General features: G+C 46.0%; 1 protein-coding gene across 3 annotated transcripts in view; it reads right to left on the reverse strand.

Annotated features, from left to right (window-relative positions):
* Positions 1-364: 364 nt before the first annotated feature.
* Positions 365-27,291, reverse strand: part of LOC132892441 (beta-1,3-galactosyl-O-glycosyl-glycoprotein beta-1,6-N-acetylglucosaminyltransferase-like) — a 37,875-nt gene continuing 10,948 nt past the window's right edge. Inside the window, exons 1-2 of one of the 3 annotated variants that reach the window (XM_060930719.1) lie at positions 20,203-20,399; positions 365-2,445 (exon numbers count right to left, since the gene is read on the reverse strand). In XM_060930719.1, coding sequence (XP_060786702.1) covers positions 1,156-2,445; positions 20,203-20,241 — 1,329 coding nt within the window. In that variant the 5' untranslated portion in view covers positions 20,242-20,399 and the 3' untranslated portion in view covers positions 365-1,155. Of the gene's footprint in view, positions 2,446-9,167; positions 9,366-20,202; positions 20,400-27,291 lie in introns of those variants that run through there. The other 2 variants (XM_060930720.1, XM_060930721.1) reach the window with 2 other exon arrangements.

Genomic DNA, 27,291 nt, shown 5'->3' on the forward strand with positions numbered 1-27,291 from the left:
GTGACTTTGACAAGGGCCAAATTGTGATGGCTAGATGACTGGGTCTGAGCATCTCCAAAATGGCACATCTTCTAGCGTGTTCCTGGTATGCAGTGGTTAGTACTGAACGAAAGTGGTCCAAGGAAGGACAACTGGTGAACCAGCGAGAGGATCACGGGTGCCGAAGGCTCATTGATTCGCATGGAGGACGAAGGCTAGCCCATATGGTCCAATCCCACAGAAGAGCTACTGTAGCACAAACTGCTGAAAAAAGTTAATGCTGACACCTTTCTGTTTTAGCCAGCATTAAATCTTTTCAGCAGTTTGTACTACAGTAGCTCTTCTGTGGGATTGGACCATATGGGCTAGCCTTCATGCCCCATGAGAATCACTGAGTCTTCGACACCCATGATCCTGTCACCGGTTCACAGGTTGTGGGGGAACCAAAACACCAAGAACAGCAGCAGACATCCAAAAACATTTCAACATTTACATGAATACAGTGCAATACATTTTCAACATACCCACAATTTCACAACAAGCATTACATTACACACACATATCAAACCGGGAGCTAACAAATAGCCCCATCAAGCAGTGCAACAGTAAGACAGAATTAACATGTACAAGCAGGAAAACAAACAAACCCAACAAGAACAGCAGCAGCAAACGAACAAAAACAGAGTATACATGAGACAGCAGTTGTATATACAGTTGTGAATACAGGATATACACACCAGACCATCACATCCATACATGGATACATGGACCTTCCCCAAAGTGGCTTCACAAAGTTTGATGCACACAATATTTTTCCCTTCTTTTTCCTTCACTAAATCCAAGAAGCTGAAACCTGTTCCAGAATGACACCTGTTCCAACCCCACTGAACACCTTTGGGATGAATCTGAATGTTGACTTCACTCCAGGCCTCCTCACCCAACATTACTCCCTGACCTCACTAATGCTCTTTTGGCTGAATGGGCACAAATCCCCACAGCCACATTCCAAAATTTAGTGGAAAGGCTCCCAAGAAGAGTTGAGGTTCTTATAGAAGCAAAGTTGGACCAACTCCATATTAATCCCAATGTTTTTGGAATGAAATGTTCAACAAGTACATAGGGGTATGATATTCAGGTGTCCACAAACTTTTGTCCATATAGTATGCATGTATGAATTTAATGATACTGTTTTAGCGCTTTGTTTCTGAGGTACTTCTCCAAGCATCGAATGGTGATTGGGTCAAAATCTGTGTCAAATTTATTAGCAAATAAATGATGCTGCTCTGTTATCCACTGCAGGTCCCCCACCCCATATACACAAACACTCCGAACATGAATACCCTGACAGGCAGGGTACACTGCATTGATGTTCCCCTCATGTCCTGCCCATTTGATTAGCCGGGAGATGCTGTAAGAGTCCGTGATGTCAAATTTAGAGTGTGCACGAAGAAACCCTGGGACACCAGGAATGCGTTGCATTGTAGCCCAAATAAATTCATCAGGGCTGTATGTATCATTTAACCATGACATCAACACCTGGGCTTTGGGGTCCTCAAGCACATAACGCACAAAATCACGACTCACCACTATGTATGCACCACCTGTGAATATCTTCATGCCAAAGGGTGGCGGTTTTTTATTTTGGTTGGTTCTCCGAATTCTGCCATTTATCACTTGGTATCTTTTTTTCCATCTATGCACCTTATTCTGGGGTGTGATCACAGTCTCCAGGCTGTTACCACCAGCTAGTGCTTTAAGGGCATGTACTATCTCCAGGTTGGTTTTGATGGGGAAATCCTGCCCACACAGGTTGATGAAGTACTTCCAACGGTTGCTAACCTGGTAAAGATCCTTCATGCAATTGATGTCAGCCTGGACACGACTCCAGCTGGCGTAGACCACCTGTTCAAACTGGCTAGCCAAGAAAACGTTATCAATGCAAGAGACAATGGCATTAATCGCCCTCATAGTGGACTCGGGGGCTTTTTTGTCCACATGGATACAGTAAAAATTCTGAGGGCTGTATATGGACCTAAGGAGCCTCTCAAAATTCTGTACCTTGTGGTGAATGACAATGGAATATGCCACTGGGAATGCCTCTTCCTCCTCACTCAGTGGGGACAGGAGGTATTTCCGAGTCCTCAGGAACTTTTCACAGTCTTTCGTCTGCTTGACATATTGTTCATCAGTAATCCGTGTTATGTTCTTAAAGCTCTTTGTGATGGTCAGAATCTTAGCACGTTTAATCTCATCAGTGTCTCCTTGTAAAATTTTCTTGCAGTCACACTCGTCCTCTGGAGTTTCATCATCTCTGAACATCAGTGATTTGTAATTCATCTTTGACTTTTCATAGATGATCAGAGAGCCCAAGAGTATGAGTACACAAACTCCAGATAACAATGACCTCCAGAATCTTCTCTGTTGGACTTTTATTGACGCCATCAGCAAAACTGTTAGTAGTGTCACCTGTAACAATCAGAGTGCATTATGTTAGGACTGGGGATATTGTATTCCTAGTAACAAGACTTGTGCAGGCTTTTGTATGTCTAGTCTGTATCAACATTTAATTGATAGAGAACAAAACTAGATTTACAAAGGACCATTAGGAAAGGACTACCACAGAGTTCACTGGAGGCCATTTAATGCATTTCCAGAATCTGGCTGATATAACTGGGGGAAAAAAGTGTTACTTAGCATTTGATGACTCTGAGGAGAGCTGTGATGAAAATCAGTAAAACTTATTCATGTGGGACTGAAAATGTACAAGTCAACCAGTAACAATTAATTTGTAAACAAAAGTACTGATCACAATGAAACACTCTGGTGCAGTAAGTTTAGTTTGGTGCCAATCCAAAGATATGCACATTTATTCTATCCACATTCACTGAATATGAGCAATCGCGCACTCTGATTGGCTATCAGCTCATATACCATGAGTAGAGAAAAACAAAATGGCGGCGCATGTTGCTAAACCTACCAAAGACGAAATAAAAACTCTACTTGAAAACTTATTTTGAATGTGGAAAGAATAAAACAATTATTCCACTCAATCTCGTCATACATGGCTTATAGCCAACTCGGCGCTATGCGCCTCGTCGGCTATCAGCTCATATATGACTCAATTTCGTGGAATAACTTACCTGTAAATGCTGCTGTGGGTGAATTAGTGTTGAATCATTATTTATTATTAATGCACATCTAACACAATAAAGGACAATGACTTTCTCAAACTGTAACAAAATTTTAATCCATTTCTGCCAAATGTTTGATAACCCATATTTCATTACTGATAAACTGACATATCTTACCAATTTCAGCATCTCTCCAAAATAACAGCTTCCTGAAAACTAGTCAACTCAAGCTGGAGTCTAAATAAGTGTATGATTCTCTAAAAATGTACTGTCTAGCTCTATGCAGTAAATGTCTAACCAAGCTTTTACATACAGTGTTAGGGTTTTGCTGGGATTCGAACCTGGTTCGTTGGTGTGATGATCCAGCAAACCCCCGCTAGGCCACCAGGGGAATGACTCAAATGCAGAGGCGTGAGGCGGAAGTAGAAAAAGTAACAAAAGGTTTATTTATACTACGTACACTATATACAATCCAGGGCAAAACAAAAAAAAACAAAAACAAAGAGTATAATTCAAAAAGAAAAAGGCAAAAATGCAAAAGCTCAGAAGATCCACAAAACACAGTACAAAGGAAACTGGAGATAAACATAACAGCACAAAGACTCCGTGACAAGAGGACTGAACTCAGGGGTATAAATACACAAACTAATTAAGGACACAGGTGAAGATAATTAGGACTAAACAGGCAATTAACAAAAACACAAAACACAGGAACAGTGGCGGCCTCTAGAGGCCAAAATAAACATGACACGAAAAGGAAATAACAGCGGCCTCTAGAGGCCAAAACAGTCCAAGTCCTAACAGGACCCCCCCCTCTAGGAGCGTCTCCTGACGTTCCCAGGGCGATCCGGATGGGCCGAATGGAAGTCCCGACACAGTTCTTTATCCAGGACATCCCGAGCAGGAACCCAGCAGCGCTCCTCAGGACCATAGCCCTCCCAGTCCACCAGATATTGCAACCCGCCGCGGACCCGGCGGGAGTCAAGCAGGCAATGCACAGTGAACACAGTCTGCCCCTGGAAGATGCGGGGGGGGTGGGGGGTTCCTAGGGGCAGGGGCATACGTAGACGTCAGTACAGGCCGCAACAGGGAAACATGGAAAGTGGGGTTGATCCTCAGAGTCCGGGGCAACTGAAGCCGGTAGGAGACAGGGTTCACCCTGCGCACCACCTTGAAGGGGCCAATGTAGCGAGGAGCAAGCTTGCGGTTCTCCACCCGCAGCGGAAGGTCCTTAGTGGACAGCCAAACCCGCTGCCCAGGGCGGAGAGTGTGTGCAGGTCTTCTGTGGCGGTTGGCCTGAGTCTGGTTGGTTCTGGAGGTCTGTATGAGGGTCTTCCTGACCTTGCTCCAGGTCTTGCGACACCGTCTCACATATTGGTTGACCGAGGGCACCCCCGCGTCCTCCTCCTGGTCCGGGAACAGAGGTGGCTGGAACCCGAATTGGCACTGGAATGGCGACAGCTTGGTGGCCGATGACTGCAGGGTGTTGTGGGCGTACTCTGCCCATGGCAGCCAGGTGCTCCACGATGTCGGGTTATCCATAGCCAGGCCTCGCAGGGTGGTTTCCAGGTCCTGGTTGAGCCTCTCCGTCTGACCATTGGACTGTGGGTGAAACCCAGAGGAGAGGCTGGCAGTGGCTCCGATGACCTTGCAGAACCCGTGCCACACTCGGGAGGAGAACTGGGGCCCTCGGTCTGAGACGATGTCCTGTGGAAGACCAAAGACTCGGAAGACATGATTAAATATAAGTTTCGCTGTTTCAAGAGCAGAGGGGAGTTTGCACAGAGGTATGAAGCGGCAGGCCTTGGAGAATCTGTCAACAATGACCAAAATGACCATGTTACCTTGTGACTCAGGGAGACCCGTGATGAAGTCGACTGCCACGTGGGACCAGGGACGCCGGGGAATGGTCAGAGGATGCAGGAGACCCTGGGGACGCTGTCATGGGTTCTTGGTTCTGGTGCAAACCTCACAGGACAGGACAAATGACCTTACTTCCTGCTCCATGTTAGGCCACCAGAAGCGTCTTTTCAGGAAGTCCAGGGTCCTCCGAGCTCCCGGGTGGGCGGTGAGAGGGGAAGAGTGACCCCACTGGAGAACCTTGGCCCGGGCTTGATGTGGGACGTACAAGAGGCCCGGTGGCCCCGTCCCAGGACTGGGGTCCTGGCGTTGGGCTCGTCGAACAGCCTCCTCAATACCCCAGCGGACAGGGGCCACAATCCGGGACACCGGGATAATAGGCCCGACTTCATTCTCCCTGTTAGTGGCAGAGAACAGCCTGGACAGTGCGTCAGGTTTGGTGTTCTTGGAGCCGGGACGGTACGAGAGGGTGAAGTCAAACCGACTGAAAAACAGGGCCCACCTAGCCTGTCGAGGGTTCAGTCTCTTGGCTTGCTGGAGGTACTCCAGGTTCTTGTGGTCAGTCCAAACCAGGAATGGATGTTGCGCTCCCTCCAGCCAGTGCCTCCACTCCTCAAGGGCCAGTTTGACTGCTAGCAGTTCTCGATCCCCCACATCGTACCGGGACTCCGCAGGACTCAGGCGGTGGGAGAAGTAAGCGCAGGGGTGCAGCTTTCCTTCCGAACGTTGAGAGAGTACCGCGCCGACACCACTGTCCGAGGCGTCCACCTCCACGATGAATGGTTGGGAGGTGTCCGGGAGGACCAGAATGGGTGCCGTGCAGAAGCGGGCCTTGAGGTCTTTGAACGCCTTTTCTGCCTGAGGAGACCAGCCATAAGATCCACCTGTCCCTTTGGTGAGGTCTGACATGGGTGCTGCCACAGAACTGAAGTTCCTGATGAACTTGCGGTAGAAGTTAGCGAATCCTAAGAACCGCTGAACCTCCTTAACGGACTTGGGAGTAGGCCAGTCCCGGACGGCCAGGGTCTTGGCAGGGTCCATTTGGAGTTGGCCTGTCCGTACAATAAATCCCAGAAAGGAGACCTCGGGAACATGAAATTCGCATTTCTGGGCCTTGGCGAACAGATTGTTCTGCAGCAGCCTCTGGAGAACCTGGCGGACATGGTGGCGGTGCTCCTGCACGGTCTTGGAAAAGATAAGGATGTCATCGAGGTAGACAAAGACGTACAGGTTAATCATGTCCCTTAAGACGTCGTTGATTAGGGCCTGAAAAACAGCTGGTGCGTTGGTGAGTCCGAAGGGCATCACCTGGTATTCGTAGTGCCCAGACGGGGTGTTAAAGGCAGTCTTCCACTCGTCTCCCTGTCGGATACGGATGAGGTGGTATGCGTTCCGTAGGTCCAACTTAGTGAAGACGGTGGCGCCTTGGAGCAGGTCGAAAGCAGTGGACATCAGCGGAAGGGGATATCGGTTGCGCACAGTGATCTTGTTCAGGCCCCTGTAGTCAATACATGGTCGAAGCCCCCCATCCTTCTTGCCGACAAAGAAGAAGCCGGCACCAGCAGGTGAGGTGGAGGGTCGAATAAACCCAGAGACCAGGGCGTCTTTGAGGTATTCCTCCATAGCCTTGCGTTCTGGCTGAGAGAGGGAAAACAGTCTGCCACGAGGAGGGGTAGTCCCAGGGAGCAAGTCGATGGCACAGTCGTAGGCCCGGTGCGGAGGAAGAACGGCGGCCCTGCTCTTGCTGAATACCTCCTTGAGATCCCAGTACTCTGTGGGAACTTGAGATAACTCGGTGAGATCAGGGGGCTCGGCAGGAGACACAGGAGAGCTAGAGAGCAGACAAGAGGCATGGCATGCAGGGCCCCATTCCACAACCTGGCTTGTTACCCAGTCTATGCGAGGGTTGTGGCGAGTAAGCCAAGGAAGGCCTAGAATAACTGGGAACTCAGGTGAAGGAATCAGGTGCAGGGATATTTCTTCCTTGTGACCTTGAGACTGGAGGAAGACTGGAGAAGTAACTTGAGTGACTCTTCCATCACCTAACGCTTGGCCATCGAGGGCAGACACACACAGAGGGACTTCAAGAGGTGCAGTAGGTATATTGATGCTTTGGGCGAAGTGAATATCCATAAAGTTCCCAGCCGCCCCTGAGTCTATCAAAGCTTGACAAGAGTGGACAGACTCACCCCAGGAGATGGAGACCGGGATGTAGATTCCTTGGCCAGGGAGTCCGGGAGAGAGGGTAGGCCCCATCACAACCCTCCCTCGGCTGGACGGGGCGGTCCTTTTCCCAAGAGTTCGGGACATGATGCTCGGAAGTGACCAGGCTTGCCACAGTAGATGCAGCACTTGTCCCTCCTTCTGCGCTCCCTCTCAGATGCGGAGAGGCGAGTACGACCCACTTGCATGGGTTCTGGACAGTCACTGAAGGAGGTAGACGGTCTCCAGGTAGAGGTAGGGAGGCTGGGGGGGCTCAAGGCTTGGTGGCGTTCTCTCATCCTGTTGTCCAGACGAATAGCATGTGAGATGAGGGTTTCGAGGTCACTTGGGCATCCAATAGAGGCCAGACCGTCCTTGATGGGGTCAGACAGACCATGGTGGAAGGCTGACACCAGGGCAGTCTCGTTCCATCCACTTACTGCTGCGAGTGTTCGGAACGAGATGGCGTAATCTGCGACGCTTCCTCCTTGCCGGATGGACATGAGCTTTCGGGCTGCGTCGGTACTGATGTCTGCCTGATCGAAGACCCGAAGCATCTCTTCAGAAAACAGCTGGAAATCAAAGCACTCAGGTCCCTGTCTTTGCCAGATAGCAGTAGCCCAGGCTAGCGCCTTACCAGCTAATAAGGTGATCACAAAGGCAATCTTGCGGCAATCCGTAGTGTAGGTGGTAGGCTGAAGCTCAAAGGTGAGTTGACACTGGGTAAGGAACTCTCGGCACTCACTGTGCTTGCCGTCATACCTCTGTGGTGCAGGAAGGCTGGGTTCGCGAGGTGAAGAAGGCAGCATGGCAGGAGGCACTGGAGCAGGAGCTGGATCAGGATGAGGAGATGCAGGCAGAGATGTCAGCTGTGCCAGGGTTTTCCCAATTTGCTGAAGCAGTTCCTCGTGGCGAGCAAGGGCCTCACGTTGGCTGGTGAGCGTACGTCCATGAGCGTCCATGGTCGCTCCGAAGCGTGTCAAAGCTGCCATAATTCCCTGAAGGTTGGCCGGGTAGACAGTTGAAGCAGCCTCTGCTGAGTCGGTCATGACGGAGTCTTTCTGTTAGGGTTTTGCTGGGATTCGAACCTGGTTCGTTGGTGTGATGATCCAGCAAACCCCCACTAGGCCACCAGGGGAATGACTCAAATGCAGAGGCGTGAGGCGGAAGTAGAAAAAGTAACAAAAGGTTTATTTATACTACATACACTATATACAATCCAGGGCAAAACAAAAAAAAACAAAGAGTATAATTCAAAAAGAAAAAGGCAAAAATGCAAAAGCTCAGAAGATCCACAAAACACAGTACAAAGGAAACTGGAGATAAACATAACAGCACAAAGACTCCGTGACAAGAGGACTGAACTCAGGGGTATAAATACACAAACTAATTAAGGACACAGGTGAAGATAATTAGGACTAAACAGGCAATTAACAAAAACACAAAACACAGGAACAGTGGCGGCCTCTAGAGGCCAAAATAAACATGACACGAAAAGGAAATAACAGCGGCCTCTAGAGGCCAAAACAGTCCAAGTCCTAACATACAGAACCAATACAATTCTGTTTATATTCTATTTATACTATTTTATCAGTGCAATCTGTGTACATATAGAACCAATACAATTCTGTTTATACTATTTTACCAGTGCAATTCTGTATACTTTACTATTTATTTTTATACTTTATTTGTTCTTATTTTTTCTATAACTCATAATGAGTCAACAGCACCTTCAATTTCGTTGTACCTTTGAAAAAGTGACAATGACAATAAAGACTTATCTTAAATGTCTAACCAAGCTTTCCTTTGACCTTTTGTTAACTTCATACACTTCATACTGCACAGTGTTTCCTATTTGTTCCTGAATATTTAACCCAGTCTTTCCAAGCCATTGTATGATATTTGAAACTCCGCCCCCCCGAGTCTTTCAAATGCTTACTAAACCCAAGCTCAGCAGTCCACATTATTCTACTGATGACAGAAAATATCTCTTACCATGACCATGCTGTTGATATATGACACAAAGTGGTTGGTTTTACAGCTGTAATAGGTCCAGAATGTAGCAGCCAAAGATCTTATGAATCAGTTTGCTATTAATACCCTGGTTACCTATGGACCCTTTTCAGTCACGTGACCTTCGTAAACGCGACCGCCATTTTGGACATGTAGTGGACTTCGGCTCAAATCGGTTTGAATGCGAGGAAGGCGACAAACATAAAAGAAAAAGGAGCGAGATGCAGAAAACTGTATTTACTAGTTCACTGTAATTATGATCTGGCAGCTATTTACACCGGATCCAGTGTAAATAGTTGCCGGAGCCAATGTCCGAGGTTCCGGAGCGCACGCGCTGGCTCCGGCCGGAGCCGCGAGCGAGCGCGCTCCGGAACTTCGGACGTTGGCTCCGGCAACTATTTACACTGGATCCGGTGTAAATAGCTGCCAGATCATAATTACAGTAAACTAGAATGGAATGTTAACAGCAATGTAATGCCTTTTCTGGCTAATTTTATTCGTCTTACCTCCAACAAAGTGGTCACTACACAAGCGTTGGTATGCCGCTATCCATCTTCTCCGTCGGTCAGCATCTACCGGGATCCGATAAAATGATAACCCTTGCCTTGTTTGTTGATGGTTACTACATCCAGGTGCACAACAATATAGTGGCATGATGGAAGTCTTGCTGAAAATAAACACTTTCTTTGCTGCCGTTCCTCAGTGTTGGCTGTGGTAAACTACTGGTAGTACACGTCCAAAATGGCGGCCGCGTTTGTCGTGACGTCACGTGAAAAGGGTCCATAGCCATGGACACCGCACTGTTCTGGAGCATTGCGAAAATAAAATAACCTCCAGTCTGTTCCATTGAAAACTGCCTTCATATTTATACAGTGTGTTCCTGAGCCTCATTTGCTTACCTGTGGGTCGAGCTTATCATACTGCTGATATCTGATACAGAGTGGTTGGTGGTTCTGCTGTGTAATCTGCTATAGGTCAGGCATGTACACAGCTAGAAATCTTATTAGTTTTGTTAATCTTGCACTGTTTACCTATTTCAGTGATTCTTAAACTGGGAGCCAGGTCCCTTCACCATAGACAGTCCATATTTTGCTTTTGCACAGCTCTTAGCACACCTGTTCCAAGCACAGAGTGTATATACCAGAGGTGGGCAAACTACGGCCCGTGGGCCACATCCGGCCCGTTGGCGTTTTTAATCCGGCCCGCAGAAGACAATCATATAAACACGATTGAGCAGATCTATAAACTATAAGTGTCAGTGTTATCACGTAGACAGGTGTTCTAGAGATCCGTCTTTCGCCGAGATCTTTTTTTTTGAAGATCCGTCTTCAACCAACACACAACATTCATGCATAAGGGGAGAAGCCCCCAAAATTATCCCCGATTACAACATCCTTCCCCCCATAGTCCAAACAAGGACCCCAGCATCTTTTTTCTTTTCTTCTTATTTTTTTTCATATCTACTAAAATAACTGAACACATGAACTAGAACTACCTGAGAGTGAGGGGTAGACTGCCCTCACTCTCGCGGATAGGCCGGGGGATTATTATGCCCCCGTCTTGAGGCCCTCCGCCCTAACTACAACTACAAATCTAAACGAGAAGGTACTTTCCTCGCTCTAGATGATCTCTGGGGCTCAACAGCAGGCTCGGTGTCATCTGCTTCTGCCAACTCCGGGCCTGGAACCTCATCCGCATCTGATGGCTCCACAGCGGAGTCTGCCGGAGGAACAGGCTCGGGCTGGTCACTGCTCTCCAGCTCCCAGTCCTGTCTGGCTTGAGGAGAAGTGCTTCTGCATAGCAGGTGGTCGACATGCCTACGCCACACATTTCCTGCTACCTCCACCCTGTAAGACAGCAGCCCTGTCTTGTCGATCACTGTGCCTGGCAGCCACTTTTCCCGTCCAGAGAAGTCTCTGACCCACACAGCAGCCCTGAGTGGTACGTCTCGAATGACTGCGTTCCTTTTAGAGTTGGCTACCATCGTCTCTTGACCACGGAGAACCTTCGCTTGTACATCCGGTCGCAGCAGATCCCATCTGGTGCGCACACGCTGACTGAACAGCATCTCTGCTGGAGACAGCCCAGTGGTGGCATGCGGAGTGAACCGGTATGTCGCCAGGAATCTTGCAAGCTTTGCCCTTAGTGTCCCCCCTGCCATCTTCTTCAATGATTTCTTTAGTGTCTGCACTGCCCTCTCCACCAGCCCGTTGGAGGATGGGTGATAGGGGGCAGAGGTCAGGTGGTGAACACCATTCACCTTTAGAAACTCCTCAAATTCAGAGCTGGTGAAGACAGAGGCATTATCTGACAACAGTGTACTGAACACATCACGCAGATGGTCCACGGTAGCTGTCGAAGTGGTGGATTTCACTGGAAACACTTCCAACCACTTGGAGTGAGAGTCGACCAGCACCAGGAACATTTCACCTAAAAAGGGGCCAGCATAATCGACATGTAGGCGTGTCCAAGGCTTGCCAGGCCACTCCCATGGACACATGGGCGCCACTGGAGGGGCGTTCCTGATTTGCTGGCAAGCTGTGCAGGACTTCACTAGATCTTCTAGGGCCGCATCCAGTCCAGGCCACCACATGTACGCATGCGCTACAGCTTTCATTCGCGATGCCCCAGGGTGAGCCTCATGCAGCTCCTCCATTAGGGCTTGCCGCCCCCGTGGAGGAATTATGACACAGAGCCCCCATAACAGAGCCCCGTCTTCAACAGTGAGTTCGTCACGCCTCTTGAAATATGGCAGCAACTCACTTGTCGGACATGTCAGAGGCCAGCCCCCCATCACATATTGGCATACTCGGGCCAACAGGGGGTCCCGTCGGGTCCACTTTAGCTGTCCACTCGTGATGGGCGCCGTCTGAAGCTGCTGCATCAGACACACCAGCTCCGAGGGAGTGGGGGGGTCTGGTGCATTGTGAGGCAATGGCAGCCTACTCAACCCATCTGCGTGCGCAATCAGTGCCCCCGGTTTGTAGGTCAGGGTGTATTGGTATTGCATCAGGAGGAGAGCCCACCTTTGCAGGCGTGCCGAGGCTGTGGGCTGTATATTTTTCAGCTCCCCCAGCAACCCAAGAAGGGGCTTGTGATCTGTTTGGATTGCGAATTTGTGCCCATAGACAAACTGGTGGAATTTCTTAACAGCGTAGATCATGGCCAAAGCCTCTTTTTCCACTTGGGCATACTTCCTTTCGGCTGAAGCAAGGGCTCTGGAGGCAAAGCACACTGGCCGTTAGGTTCCATCTTGGTACTTGTGCGACAGCACCGTGCCCAGACCAAATGGTGAAGCGTCATCAGCAATCACCAGCGGTAGTGTAGGGTTGTAGTGAGCCAGCAGCGCCTCTGATGTCAGCATGGCCTTTGATTTCTTGAACGCTTTGTCATGTACAACAATCCACTCCCACTTCGCTCCTGCCCGGAGCAGGGCATGCAGGGGGGTGAACACCGAGGCTAAGTCCAGAAGGAAACGTCCATAATAGTTGAGCATGCCCAGATATGCTCGGAGCTCGCTGACATTCTGTGGCCTTGGAGCATCTTTGATTGCCTGTACTTTTCCAGGGGCTGTAGCCCCCTCGCTGAAATCTTATGGCCCAGATATTCCACCTCAGGGGCCATAAAAACACATTTGGACCTTTTTAGTCGAAGCCCTGCTCCCTCTAGTCGCGACAACACTAGGTCTAGGGTATGCAGGTGTTGGGCCTCACTGACACCCGTCAATAGTATGTCATCGAGGTAAACAGGGAAGAGCCGAGGTAATTATGCTAATTAACGGCGGCTGTGGCCTGCGGAGCTCCGTGGTTTTCGTCTGTGTTCTCCTTTCTTTTTATTTTCTTGACGACGTGAACTGTCGGCGGCCATGTCTAAGTGGTCATTGGACATCTTGGAGTATGAAACCAACGGAAAACCTTGAAAACTCTTTTGAAATTCCACCATTTGCAACTTGGGCTTCTTTGATTTCGCTAGTCGAACTTTGGGATGTTTTTCCTATAAACAATTGGAAGGATTCTATAAGCAATGGGCTATTGTCATCTAGGCTGTTCTGGAATGCTGACACGGCTATTGTCCATTGTCAACTCTCTTGTTATGCCTGGAAACGCGCAGTATTCAAGAAAACGCTAAAGCGCTCCAAGCGCCCGTGCTCATATTATTCAAATTCCTCGGCAACATTCCATTGCTTATTGGTTGGTGATCTCGTTTTCAAGCTTAATCCGGGACCCGTGTGCACTTTTGGTATTCCATCCATTCACTCGTATCGCTTGAGACCATCCTGTAATCAGTTGTCAGCACAGTCACGCAACCATTCTAATCTGGTTTCGGTGAACAGAGTGCTGAATGTAAATCAGCTAAATCAGTTTTTGTCTCTGTGTTTGCTGAATTCGCGCTCGGTTAGGAACAAAACCGCTGACATCCTCGATTATGTGTGTGATTGTAAAGCGGATTTGGTTGCTGTTACTGAGACGTGGCTCGGCCCTCAAGACGCTGCTGTTCGAGCTGAACTTTGTCCGGATGGTTATAATTTATTAGATCATGGGAGAAATGGGCATCGGGGCGGTGGGACTGCTTTGATTTTCCGCGATTCGCTGGATGTTAAGAAGGTGGCCGTGGGTGTTAAAGAGTCATTCGAGTTCTCGGAGTGGACAGTACAAAGTGTTTCTCATGATGTTCGTGTGGTTATTTTATATAGACCACAAGTGGATGCAGATGAGCGCATAATTCCTACGTCGAAGTTTTTCAGTGAATTTAGTGATTATCTGGAAACTATTGTACTATGCAAGGAACAGTTAGTGGTCGTTGGCGATTTCAACTTTCATGTTGATGTTCCTGAGGACAGAGACACGATAAAATTGTTGGACCTTTTGGAGTCATTTAGTTTGTGCCAACACGTTGTTGGCCCTACTCACATTCACGGCCATACACTGGACCTAGTGATTACTCGCCAGTCCGATCAGATTATTCGGTCTACTCCAATTATTGATCGTTATTTCTCTGATCATGCGTCTGTCCTTTGCTGCTTGTACTCTGTGAAGCCTTCTCTTTCATTCAAGACTGTTTCTTATAGGAAGATCAAGTCAGTTAATGTGGATGCCGTTAATGCTGACCTTTCTAACTCGGACTTGTGTTGTAATCCACCGGATGATATTGAAGAGCTCGTTGCCTGCTATGAGAATACTTTGCGATCCGTCATAGATAAACATGCACCTGTACAATCTCGTATGATTGTTGTGCGTCCCCGGGTGCCTTGGTTTTCGGATGAAATCAGGCAAGTGAAAAAAGAGAGACGGAAAGCTGAGCGCAAATGGAGATCTTCTAGATTAGAGTCTGACCTGGTTGCGTTTAAGAAAAAACGCAATGCGGTCACTCATTTATTGAACAAGGCCCGGCAGGAATTTTACACTAACGTTATCGCGGAGAACAGTGGTGATCAACGGAAGCTATTTAATGCTAGTAAACGCCTTCTCAATATGTCACGAGACGATTGTCTCCCTCCAAATTTGCATGCACCAACATTTGCCAACGACCTTGGGAGGTATTTTGTGACTAAAATTGACATCATAAAGAGAAAGCTTGAAAACGATCCTGTTACGTTATTGTCGGACTTCGTCTTTGTTGACAATCGATCTGCTCCTGCGCCCGTGTTCACGGAGTTTAAAACCTTGACCATCAGTGATGTTTCCTCTCTCATTCGGAAGTCTTCCTTAAAGTCCTGCCCACTAGACCCCATGCCCTCGCGGTTGGTCAGTGACTGTGATGCTCTCCTCCCAATAATTACATTGATTATCAACAAGTCTCTTCAGACGGGACATTTTCCTGAAGGCTGGAAAGAGGCCTTGGTCCATCCTTCACTAAAAAAGCTTGGACTTGATGCTGGATTTAAGAACTTGAGACCAGTCAGCAACTTGCAATTGGTTTCTAAGCTCATAGAAAAGGCAGTCTTTAATGGGACTTACAATCATATGGTCACAAACGGATTATTTCCTGTTGCACAATCGGCCTATCGAGAGAACCATAGTACGGAGACTGCACTGCTTAAAGTGATAAATGACATTCTATTAAATATGAACAAGCAGCATGTGACTCTTCTCGTTCTACTTGATCTAAGTGCCGCGTTCGACACTGTGGACCACAGAATCCTTTTGAAGACTCTTGGCATGCTTGGTATTGGTGGGAGAGTACTTGAGTGGTACAAGTCATATTTATTGGGGCGGGGCCAACGTGTATCTGTCCGTGGATGTACTTCGGAGAGGTTTGACTTGGACTGTGGGGTACCTCAAGGCTCTTGTCTTGGTCCCCTTCTGTTTTCCATCTACACTAGTTCTCTTCTAAGTGTTGTCCAAGATCTCTTGCCGTCGGTCCATTGTTATGCTGATGACACGCAGCTGTATGTCTCTTTTAGCCCTGCTGATGAGTTTGGTCAGTTCGATGCCATTGTCGCTATGGAGAGATGCGTTAGAGTAATTAGAGACTGGATGCGTGAGCATAGACTTTTGATGAATGAAACAAAAACCGAGTTTTTGATAATTGGCACAAAACAGCAGTTAGCTAAGGTTGACCTAGATCATGTTAGAGTCGGAGATGCTGACATAGTTCCACACTCCCCAATTAAAAATTTGGGTGTGTGGTTTGACTCAAACCTGTCAATGAAGGACCATATTACTAAGGCTAGTTCTGCGGCATTTTTCCATCTTTACAACATATGTAGAATTAGAAAGTACCTTTCAAGAGAAGACACAGAGACCCTAATTCATGCATTTATTTCTAGTCGCATTGATTATTGTAATAGCCTTTTGAATGGCACGCCTAGCTGTCACTTATACAAGCTACAGAGAGTTCAGAATGCTGCTGCGCGCTTAGTTTATCAAGAAAGTAAATACTGTCACATAATGTCGATTTTAAAATCATTACATTGGTTGCCAGTAAGTTATAGGATAATTTTTAAATTGTTGTTAATTACATTCAAGTCCATTCACGGTCTGGCACCAGTTTATATCAATGATCTTTTGTCTGTCAGAAATGTTGCTAGTAGTAGATATAGTCTGCGCTCTAACACTTCGTTGATGCTTAATTACTCTAGTCTTAAATCTTACAAGACACTTGGGGATCGTGCTTTTTCGATAGCTGCCCCTAAGCTATGGAATGAGCTCCCTGGCTATATCAGGGATATACAAAGTGTTTCCAGCTTTAAGGTTGCCCTTAAGACGTATCTTTTTAGAAAGGCATTTCAATAATTATAAATGATATTTTATCCTAGGTACCTTATTTTTAATATTATTTGTTGTGTGATATTGTATATATATTCTTAAATTTTATACTTCTATAATGTTTTTATATTTATATATATGTCTATATTTTGATTGTAATTATTGTAATGCGCAAGAGAAAATTCATATTGATACTTGCGCAATATAAATTAATACAATTATTATTATTATTATTATTATTATTATTAAACAGCGACATGGTCTATCCCTGCAAGCAAGCCTTCCATCACCCTCTGAAAAATGGCACATGCGGATGACACACCAAATGGAAGGCGTGTGTACTGGAACAAGCCACGGTGGGTATTGATTGTCACCAGCTTCCGTGAGTCTTCTGCTAAAACCAGCTGCTGATAGGCATGGGACATATCTAACTTGGAGAAACAGACGCCTCCAGCCAGCTTGGTGAACAGTTCATCGATGCGTGGGAGCGGGTAGTGCTCCACTCGAGATGCCACGTTCACTGTCAGTTTATAGTCACCACAGATGCGGATGGAGCCATCTCCTTTTAGAACTGGCACGATCGGAGCAGCCCACTCTGAGTAAGTCACAGGTTGGAGGATTCCCGATCCCACTAGCCGAGTCAACTCTGTTTCGACTTTCTTTTGCAAGGCCAGCGGAACTGGCCGGGCTTTGCAGAAACGCGGTGGCACACTGTCTTCCATGCTAATGGTTACTTTTGTCCCTTTTAACTCCCCTAGCTCGTCTTTGAACACGGCTTTGTGATCTTCGAGAACAGCTGCTAGGGAACAATCAGACACCTGGAAGAGCCCATCCAGCAGTGCAGGCCAGTCTAAGGGCAGAATCTTGATCCAGTCATGCCCAAGCAAATTGGAGCCCTCACCGGCCACCACAAGTGCACTCAGATGGTAGGATTTCCCTTTGTAAGACACTGTAACTTGAGTAGCCCCCTTCAAACGGATATGCTGGCCTGTGTATGACCTGAGAGAAATGTTACATGGTTCCAAAACCAGTGACAGTGTGTGGGCGTGCAGGCGTGAAAACGTCCTTTCTGCCATGACGGTGCGGGAGGCCCCAGTGTCCACCTCAAAACATGTCTCGCTGTCATTGATGTTTAAATCCATGACTATTGGGCTGGGTGCTTTCTCGGTCACGGCAAGCTCATATGCAATGTCTTCTTCCACACTGTCGGCCTGTACGTCCAACTGCTCAGTGATTGCATTGGCCCCAACCTGGCCAGGCATAGGGCTCTGACTGTCATGTTCCATTTTGCGACACCAGCGGGCGATGTGGCCCTGCTTACTGCAGTAGTGGCACTCTACATCTTTAAATCGGCAGCTCTCAGGCCTGTGGGCCTCACCACATCTGTAGCAGCGCTGTGACTGAGATGTCGCTGCTTTGGTGCTAGGCCCCCTCCTAGCCTTACTAGACTGATAATGTGATGCCACTTTGTTGATATCTTTTGAGGGCTGTAAGGCTAAAGCCCCCTTCTCTGCCGTTTCAAAAGCCAAGCACATCTCTAATGCTTTCCCCCCATGTTAAATTTGAGACTGCTAAGAGACGTTTCTGGAGCTGCTCCATATTTATGCCCCACACCAGCTGATCCCTCAATCTTTCTTCCAACGTGGCTGCGAATTCACAGCGCACAGCCTGATGTTTCAAATGAGCAACGAGCGAGTTCACAGATTCATCACAGCTGCGTGTGCATGACTGAAACTTGAACCTTTCCACTATGACGTTGTTCTTTGGATCATAGTGTTCCTGTAGCTTGGCTACTAAATCATCAAAAGACATGTCCGCGGGGGCAGCTGGTGCAATTAAGTCACGCAGTACTCCATAACCAACCGGCCCGCACACCGTTAAAAGTATGGCTCTCTTCTTATCACCGTCAGAAATGCCATTAGCAACGAAGTAAAAGTTCAGTCTTTCTGCATACCTGCTCCATTGCTCCGTGTTAGAGTCGAAAGCATCAATCTTTCCAAACGTTGCCATGTCAATTCACTCGTCCCAGAGTTGTGATTTTAGACTGCGGTTTCAGTCCATTAGATTAAACAGAGGCACACACAAAAAAAAAGTCCAACGAAAGCCAAATCCCATCCTCATCGCCAGTTTGTTGCAACTTAAACTCCTTATAAAGACGACGGAGTCATTTACTTCGTTCCTTGCACTCAGGAACATTCCGGTGCATCTTTATTCAACTTCAGGTCAAGTACATGAGAGCCAACGTTGCCCCAGTAACCATGCATGCGCGTTGAGGTGCGCACCACACTCACTCCACACACCAGGCGCACACACAACATTCATGCATAAGGGGAGAAGCCCCCAAAATTATCCCCGATTACAACAACAACCAACCACTTGAAAGAGTAAATAAGTTTTTGAGTAAGTAATAAGTAATCTTTGAAATAAGTAATCTTGGAATCTTCATGGATGAAAGAATGACATGGAAACATCATACTGTATAGCACATGTAGAAACTAAGTGTAAAAAAGTATTGAATTTTATGAGGATGATTTCTGGGCAGTACTGGGGTGCAGACAAACAATCACTGATAAACATTTATAAAGCATTAATCAGATCAACCATAGATTATGGTTGCATAGTGTATAGTTCTGCATGTGCAACATCTCTCAGGAAACTTGACAGAGTTCAGTTTAAAGGTTTAAGGATTGCTATAGGAGCTATCAAAACAACTCCTACCTGTGCACTGTTAGTAGAAGCTGAAGAAACCCCACTTAAACTAAGATTTGATAAATTGTCCTTAACATACTGGGTGAGACTTAAAGGGAGCATAAATAATCTTGCTGTATCAATTCTAAATGAGTGTTGGGAATACCATTCAAAGAGTTCTGGTTTTGGATGGCATATTAACAACACAGAGGTAGAATATGGAATTAAGGATTTTAACTTAAGCCCTGCATTTGTGTTGAGTACAGTTCCTCCATGGGTGCTGCCTGTTCCATCCATTGATTTAGAACTGCTGAATGGAAAAAGCAGAGCAGCCTAATGAACAAAGCTTTGCAGAATGCAGCCAAAGATATCTTATATCTAAATATTATGGTTTTATTAAAATATTTACAGATGAGCCAAAAGATCCACAAGATGGGCATTGTGGAATCGGAATATATATTCCCAAATTCGACAAAAAGTATGGATATACAAACGCCTTGTTGATAAGACAGATAAGAAGAAAATGGCCAGATTGGTTTGATCTGCCAAGAAGGATATAGCAACTTTTTGCAACCATGGTAAGCAGAAAAGCATCTCAGCAGGCAACAGCAGAAAACCACATTGGGTTCCAATCCTGCCAGCCAACAACAGGAATCTTAGAATCAAGAACAAGTTATTAATGCAGCTGGTGAGTGCAAGTCTGTATGGATCATGCTATCAAGAATATTGAATACCTTATACAAGTGTGCTGCATGGGAAAGAGCGAAAATGTGGAACTGGTTGGGCCTGAAGTCTTCTCGTGGAAACACTGACCTACTGAACGTACTGTTAAACTATAAACATATAAACTAGACTTGCCCCTCAATATTGGATTGATCTGATATTAACTAACTGCCAAGCCAACGTCAACCACACGTTCCTGGCCTTTTATAAGTACAGTACCATGTACACACCAAACTGGCAGATAGCAAAGCTATAAAACAGTTTTCCTTTTAATCATTGAATATCAATCCCAAATTCAGTTTTAAAGGCTAGACTGAAGAGACATCAATCCGACCATATTTAAAACACTGGACAGGGTTATTAAAGAACTGAACCGACTGAGACGTTAGTGCTGTTACCTTTCTAGTCAAATATGACTTAGTAAGTGGTGTGATCATTGCTGCATTTGTCCCTAGAAACTCTGATGGAAGTCAGAGCAGCCACATCACTGTAGTGACATGCCTAAGAGAGAGAGAGAGAAATAGATGGTGTGATGGGAAGGTGCTAACATCTCTTGTGTTAAAATGCACAGTATTACTTAATTATATGATAATTTGATTAATGCACTTCAGGTTCTTCTCTTTTCCTTGAAAAAAAAAGTAGAGTCAGGGACACTGCACAGTTCTGGAGCATTATTCCAGAGAATGAGAACATTTCTTAACTAATAAAAAAGATTCCAATCCAGTACATTGATTTCTGGCTTCACATTCATACAGCAAGTTCCTGAGAACTGCTTATTCTGCTTATCTGACTTTGGCTCCAAGGACCTGTTTTTGTGGACCTTTTCTCACAACCATCTGTCATTGACTTGTAAAATATTTTGGTAAAGTAACTTGGATTCAAAGTCTTGGAAAGATCAAACTCTCCACAATATATTTGGAGTCCAGATTTTGCCTTTTTTAAAATTCTCTCCGTTTTTCTCTGGAGCTACTGGATGCCAAAGTAGCAAAAGACCGGTAAGAAAATCAGTTCTGCTATTTTGAAGGGACTTAGAGAATTGATCGATTCTATTATCACTATGATGGTCGTGTGGTTCTGTGATTCTGAGCAGAAAACACATGGCATGGGTAGCTTGCACATCTGGGAAGGCACCATTAATGCTGAATGATATATACAGGTTTTGGAGCAACCTGCTGCCATCCAGACGACATCTTTTTCAGGAAAGGCCTTGCTTATTTTAGCAAGACAATGCCAAACTGCATTCTGAATGTATTATAACTGAATGGCTCTGTTGTAAAAGAGTCCAGGTGCTAAACTGGCCTGCCTACAGACCAGACCTGTCTCCCACTGGAAACATTTGAGGCATTATGAAATAAATACGACAGTGGAAGTCCTGAACTGTTGTGCAGTTGAAATCCTATATCAGGCAAGAAGGGGACAACATTTCTCTTTCAAAACTACAGCACTTGGTCTCCTCAGTTCCCAAACATTTACAGTGTATTGTTAAAAGTAGAGGTGATGCAACACAGTGAAACATGTTACTAGCATCAAATTCAAAATGAGCACATATTTTTCAAACAATTTTCAGTTTCAACATTTGATAAGTTGTCTTTGTACTATTTTCAATGAAATATATGGGTTACGAATGTTTTACTGATCACCATTGTCTTAGTTTTCTGTGTGTTTATTTTCATACCAAGGTATTTGCCTATCTTATTAAAAAATAGTAGACCAAGTTAATAAGATAGGCAAAGACCTTGGTATGAAAAACACAAAGAAAACTAAGACAATGGTGATCAGTAAAAAAACAGATAATCCTAAAGTAGGTGCGGCACGGTGATGTAGTGGTTAGCACTGTCACCTCACAGCAAGAAGGTCTGGGTTCGAGCCCTGTGGCCGACAAGGGCCTTTCTGTGCGGAGTTTGCATGTTCTCCCCATGTCCGCGTGGGTTTCCACCGGGTGCTCCAGTTTCCCCCACAGTCCAAAGACATGCAGGTTTGGTTAACTGGTGACTCTAGATTGACTGTAGGTGTGAATGTGAGTGTGAATGGTTGTCTGTGTCTATGTGTCAGCCCTGTAATGACCTGGCGACTTGTCCAGGGTGTACCCCGCCTTTCGCCCATAGTCAGCTGGGATAGGCTCCAGCTTGCCTGCTACCCTGTAGAACAGGATAAAGCAGCTAGAGATAATGAGATGAGATGAGAATCCTAAAGTAGACATACAGATGGAACCAACATTGAGCAGGTAGAGAAATTTGTGTACCTGAATCAACTCAACCACAGATGCCAAATGTGAGAAAGAAATAGCAAGGAGAATAGAAATAGCAAGCGGTGTCTTTAACAAAATGCAGGCAATACTTACTTCACATAGAATTGGCTTCGAAACAAGAAAGATTATTGAAGTGTTTTGTTTGGTCTACACTTTTATATGGAGCTGAAACACAGACAATAAATAACCAAATGTAAACTAGCTAGAACAGGCGGCACGGTGGTGTAGTGGTTAGCGCTGTCGCCTCACAGCAAGAAGGTCCGGGTTCGAGCCCCGTGGCCGGCGAGGGCCTTTCTGTGCGGAGTTTGCATGTTCTCCCTGTGTCCGCGTGGGTTTCCTCCGGGTGCTCCGGTTTCCCCCACAGTCCAAAGACATGCAGGTTAGGTTAACTGGTGACTCTAAATTGACCGTAGGTGTGAATGTGAGTGTGAATGGTTGTCTGTGTCTATGTGTCAGTCCTGTGATGACCTGGCGACTTGTCCAGGGTGTACCCCGCCTTTCACCCGTAGTCAGCTGGGATAGGCTCCAGCTTGCCTGCGACCCTGTAGAACAGGATAAAGCGGCTAGAGAAAATGAGATGAGAAACTAGCTAGAACTCGACGCCAACAGCGTCGATGGGGATGCCTCCGCCTGGTAGACTACACGCCTTATTAAGTTGTGATTTGGGGATGGACATTTGACCTCACAGTAAACTTGACCCATGACCTTTTAACCTCAAAATCTAATCAGTTTATGTTTGTCCCAAAGCGCACAAATGGTGAAAGTTTGGTGAAATTCCTTTCATTAGCCTTTGAGATATCATGTTCACAAGGTTTCGGGACGGACACATGCACGGACGCACGCACGCATGCATGGACAGACGGACAACCCGAAAACATAATGCCTCCTGCACCTTAAGGTGGCAGAGGCAGAAAAAGGGAGAGAGTTTCAATATGAGCAAGAAAAGTGATGAGATCAGGAAATGATACATTGTGGAAATGAAAATCAGATTCCAATCTTTAGAAGATGATGGTATAGAAGACGCGTTGGGAAAACGCAACAAACTTGGCGATATATAGAGAGACTAATAAACAAGGGTTGAGTACAAAAAAAAGGAGCAAGCCATGAACAAACGATCAGGCCTGAAGAAAAGTAGACGAAAGGAAGGAGGCCAAAAAGACTGAATGAAAGACAAATAAGAATAGAGAAGTAAAAAGAAGTGCACAAGAAGATGGAAGGAAATGGTTAGAAAGCAAGGCAGAGGAAGCTGAAAAAGCAGCAGAGAATGGCAGAAGCAAAGAACTGTATACTATCACAAAGATGTTATGTGGTGACAGAAAGAAACAACATATTGGGGTCAGAGGCAAGGACAGAACAATGAAGCAATATAGAGAGAGACAAGAAGAGTCAAAAAGTCAAAGTCCTTCCCATGCCAGGATCTAGTCTTCCCAAGCAGTTTTCCATCCCAGTACTAACCAGGCCCTTAAGGCGCATTGAGTGGCGCTGATATCCACTTCTATAGACCTCAGCTTCTCACCTATAGAGAGTATGCACGTGACATCCCGAGGTCACGTGATATTTGTTTATCCGCCATTTTGGACAGAAAAGTCGCGCATAGAACTTAGACGAACCCGTTCTAATTATCAAGTGTGTGGGAGTAGATCTTTCGAGAATGGTTATATCTTGTTTAGCATTTGGTTGTACCAATAGACAGGGCCAAAAGGAGGGCCTGTCATTTTATAGATTCTCCGCAGACGAGGAGAGACGCGCAAAATGGGTGTCCGCTGTGCGAAGAGAAAACTGGTACCCCAGTTCTACCAGCCGAATTTGTAGTGAACACTTCATATCAGGTAGGTGTAATCTTCTAATTCAATACTCCTAGTACATCTGTTAAGTTGATTTTCGGATTGAATGATAACTGCATACTTAGAAACTAGACAGTCTCTAACGTTTAAAATGGCTATGCCTAGCCCTACTACCCTGGCCTAGTCTATGACAATGTTTTATCTTTTTGGCTCATATATGCCTTTGAAAGGCCAATCCATAGTAGGGATGGCGAAAATTAAAAAAAAACCTTGACTGACCACCGAGCCTCATTAGCCGGTTAAAGTCGGTTAACCTATGAGTTTAAACAGGGATGCAAATGGCGGATGCGCCTTTTTCACGGCTGAATCGCGCAGATCCGATTTTTTTCTTTAGGGGGGGCGTTGGAGTGTCTGAATAATTTCATCAGAGTAAATTCTGTATTAAAATTACTAAATAAGCGATAAAACGTCCTGCATAGTCTCTTTATGATAAACGTCTTAATGCCACTTACCCGTGAGGTTATCAAGTAGACTTCCTTCTTCGGAACCTTCCAGAGGTATAGTTGAGATATCCATCCCGCAACAAAATATTTATAAGCTTCCAGGCTCTTGTAAGCTTTGAGGGCTTTGCCAGTGTAACACGATTCATGATTAACGAGAAAATTGTAAATGTCGTGGTAGGCCAGATCGGGCAAATCGCCGGCACCGCAGCTCCGAATTTCCCTGAACAAGGATTGTGCCAAGTTGTACGGATCTGCAATCCCCAACCTGGAACACTTTTCCACGTAATGCTGCCTCACATCACCTTCAAGATGCTGAACAAACTTAGACAAGTAATCACGCGATGTAGATGGGATATTTTCAGAATTTTCTTGGGGATTACTCCCTGGATCCATTACACTCGCGCAAGGTAAACAATCCTGAAGCCGTCCAATATGGCGGAGTAGGCGGAGTAAACACGGACGGGTCACGTGACTGCACATCCTCTGTATAGCGAGGGTTACAGTGGGGGGTTGGCCCTCTGGTAACCATGAGAGTTTGACTCCCCACTCACATCTGTATTGCAGCATGCCTTGCCAGATGGCAGTAGGTACTATTTTTATGATGGTCTTTGGTATGACCCGATCGCAAGTAGAACTTACGAGCTCCTGATCGAGAGGCAGACACACTAACCACTAGGCCAGCTCATAGGACAGACAAGAAAGCATGCTTGAAAAGATGGGTAGAGCATTTAGTGAGGCGTTGAGTTGAGAAGATCCATCGAATACAATAGAAGAAAATGAAAAAGAGCATTATAGAAGTTATAGAAGAGACTTACTTGGAGAGATGGTCTAGCACCAGAGTTCAACAAAGCTGACAGACATTTATGTTATGGGAAGAGGAGAAATGGCCAGCAGTTTGGAAGAATGGGCTTATTTGTAAGATCTTCAAGAAAGGTGATATGAGAGATTGCAACAGTTGGAGAGGAGTGATATTACTATCAGTAATAAGCAAAATATTTTGCAGAATGATGATAGGGAGAATGAAGAAACAGCTAGATAAACTGTGCATGAGCTGTGTTCAGCTCAAGCAGGAGTACAATGGAGAATGGAGACCATCATTATACAGTACATTTATAGACTTTGAGAAAGTGTTCGATTCACAAGCCAGATCTTAGAAGTTATGGGATACCAGAGAAGATAGAACAATTATAGAGGTTTATAAGGACTTTAAGTGTGTTGTCGTAGACGAGAATAGAACATCTGAGTGGTTTGAAATAAGTGGTGTAAAACAAGAATGTGTTCTGTCAGGACTTTTATCTCTATTTCTACTTATTTCTACTCTTCAGTTGAGCTATGAGGAGAGCAGCAGCAGCAGACAAAATGAGAGGTATATATTGGAAATTCAACAACTTCCTTGAAGAACTGAACTCAGATGCCATTGCACTGGTATAAGTCAACACTGAGTGATCTGAGTGAACAGATAGAAAGATTAATTGCTGAAGTGGCCAGATTTCATATGAAGCTCAGTGGAAAGAGCATGCCAGAAACCAACATCAGGTGACCAGCATTACCAGAAACCAAGTATCATCACTCAAAAACAGAGTGAGCGTACTAGAAACCCGTCTGTCTGTCCATCTGTTGTCTAGCCGCTTATCTTGTTTTACAGGGTCGCAGGCAAGCTGGAGCCTATCCCAGCTGACTACGGGCGAAAGGCGGGGTACACCCTGGACAAGTCGCCAGGTTATCACAGGGCTGACACATAGACACAGACAACCATTCACACTCACATTCACACCTACGGTCAATTTAGAGTCGCCAGTTAACCTAACCTGCATGTCTTTGGACTGTGGGGGAAACCGGAGCACCCGGAGGAAACCCACGTGGACACGGGGAGAACATGCAAGTCGCCAGGTTATCGCAGGGCTGACACACGGAGATAAACAACCATTCACATTCACACCTACGGTCAATTTACAGCCACCAATTAACCTAACCTTCATGTCTTTGGACTGTGGGGGAATCCAGAGCACCCGGAGGAAACCCACACAGACACGGGGAGAACATGTAAACTCCACACAGAAAGGCCCTCACCGGCTGCTGGGCTCGAACCCAGAACCTTCTTGGTGTGAGGAGACAGTGCTAACCATTATACCACCGTGCTGCCCCATACCAGAAACCAAGATCAGCTAAAAGTGAACAAACAAACAATGGAAGATGTAAACAAGTTTTTACATAGATATGCAACTCCAAGTCCAAAAAAGTTGGGACGCTGTGTAAATAAAATCAGAGTGCAATAATTTGCAAGTCATGGAAACCTTATATTTCATTGAAAATAGTACAAAGACAACATATCAAATGATGAAACTGAGAAATTTTATTGTTTTTTAAAAAATATATGAAAAAAATGTGTAAATAAATAAATATCCATCCAGCTCACTATGGGCGAGAGGTGGGGTACACCCTGGATAAGTCACCAGATCACCACTAATATACAGTGTGTGTGTGTGTACACACACACACACACACACACACATATACACATATATACACACACACACACACACACACACACATCTCATCTCATTATCTCTAGCCGCTTTATCCTGTTCTACAGGGTCGCAGGCAAGCTGGAGCCTATCCCAGCTGACTACAGGCGAAAGGCGGGGTACACGCTGGACAAGTCACCAGGTTATCACAGGGCTGACACATACTGTAGACACAGACAACCATTCACACTCACATTCACACCTACGGTCAATTTAGAGTCACCAGTTAACCTAACCTGCATGTCTTTGGACTGTGGGGAAAACCGGAGCACCCGGAGGAAACCCACGCGGACACGGGGAGAACATGCAAACTCCACACAGAAAGGCCCTCGCCGGCCACAGGGCTCGAACCCGGACCTTCTTGCTGTGAGGCGACAGCGCTAACCACTACACCACCGTGCCACCCATACACACACACACACACACT

Source organism: Neoarius graeffei, chromosome 10 (genome assembly GCF_027579695.1).
Source record: "Neoarius graeffei isolate fNeoGra1 chromosome 10, fNeoGra1.pri, whole genome shotgun sequence".
In the NCBI taxonomy this organism is placed as follows: Eukaryota; Metazoa; Chordata; class Actinopteri; order Siluriformes; family Ariidae; genus Neoarius; species Neoarius graeffei.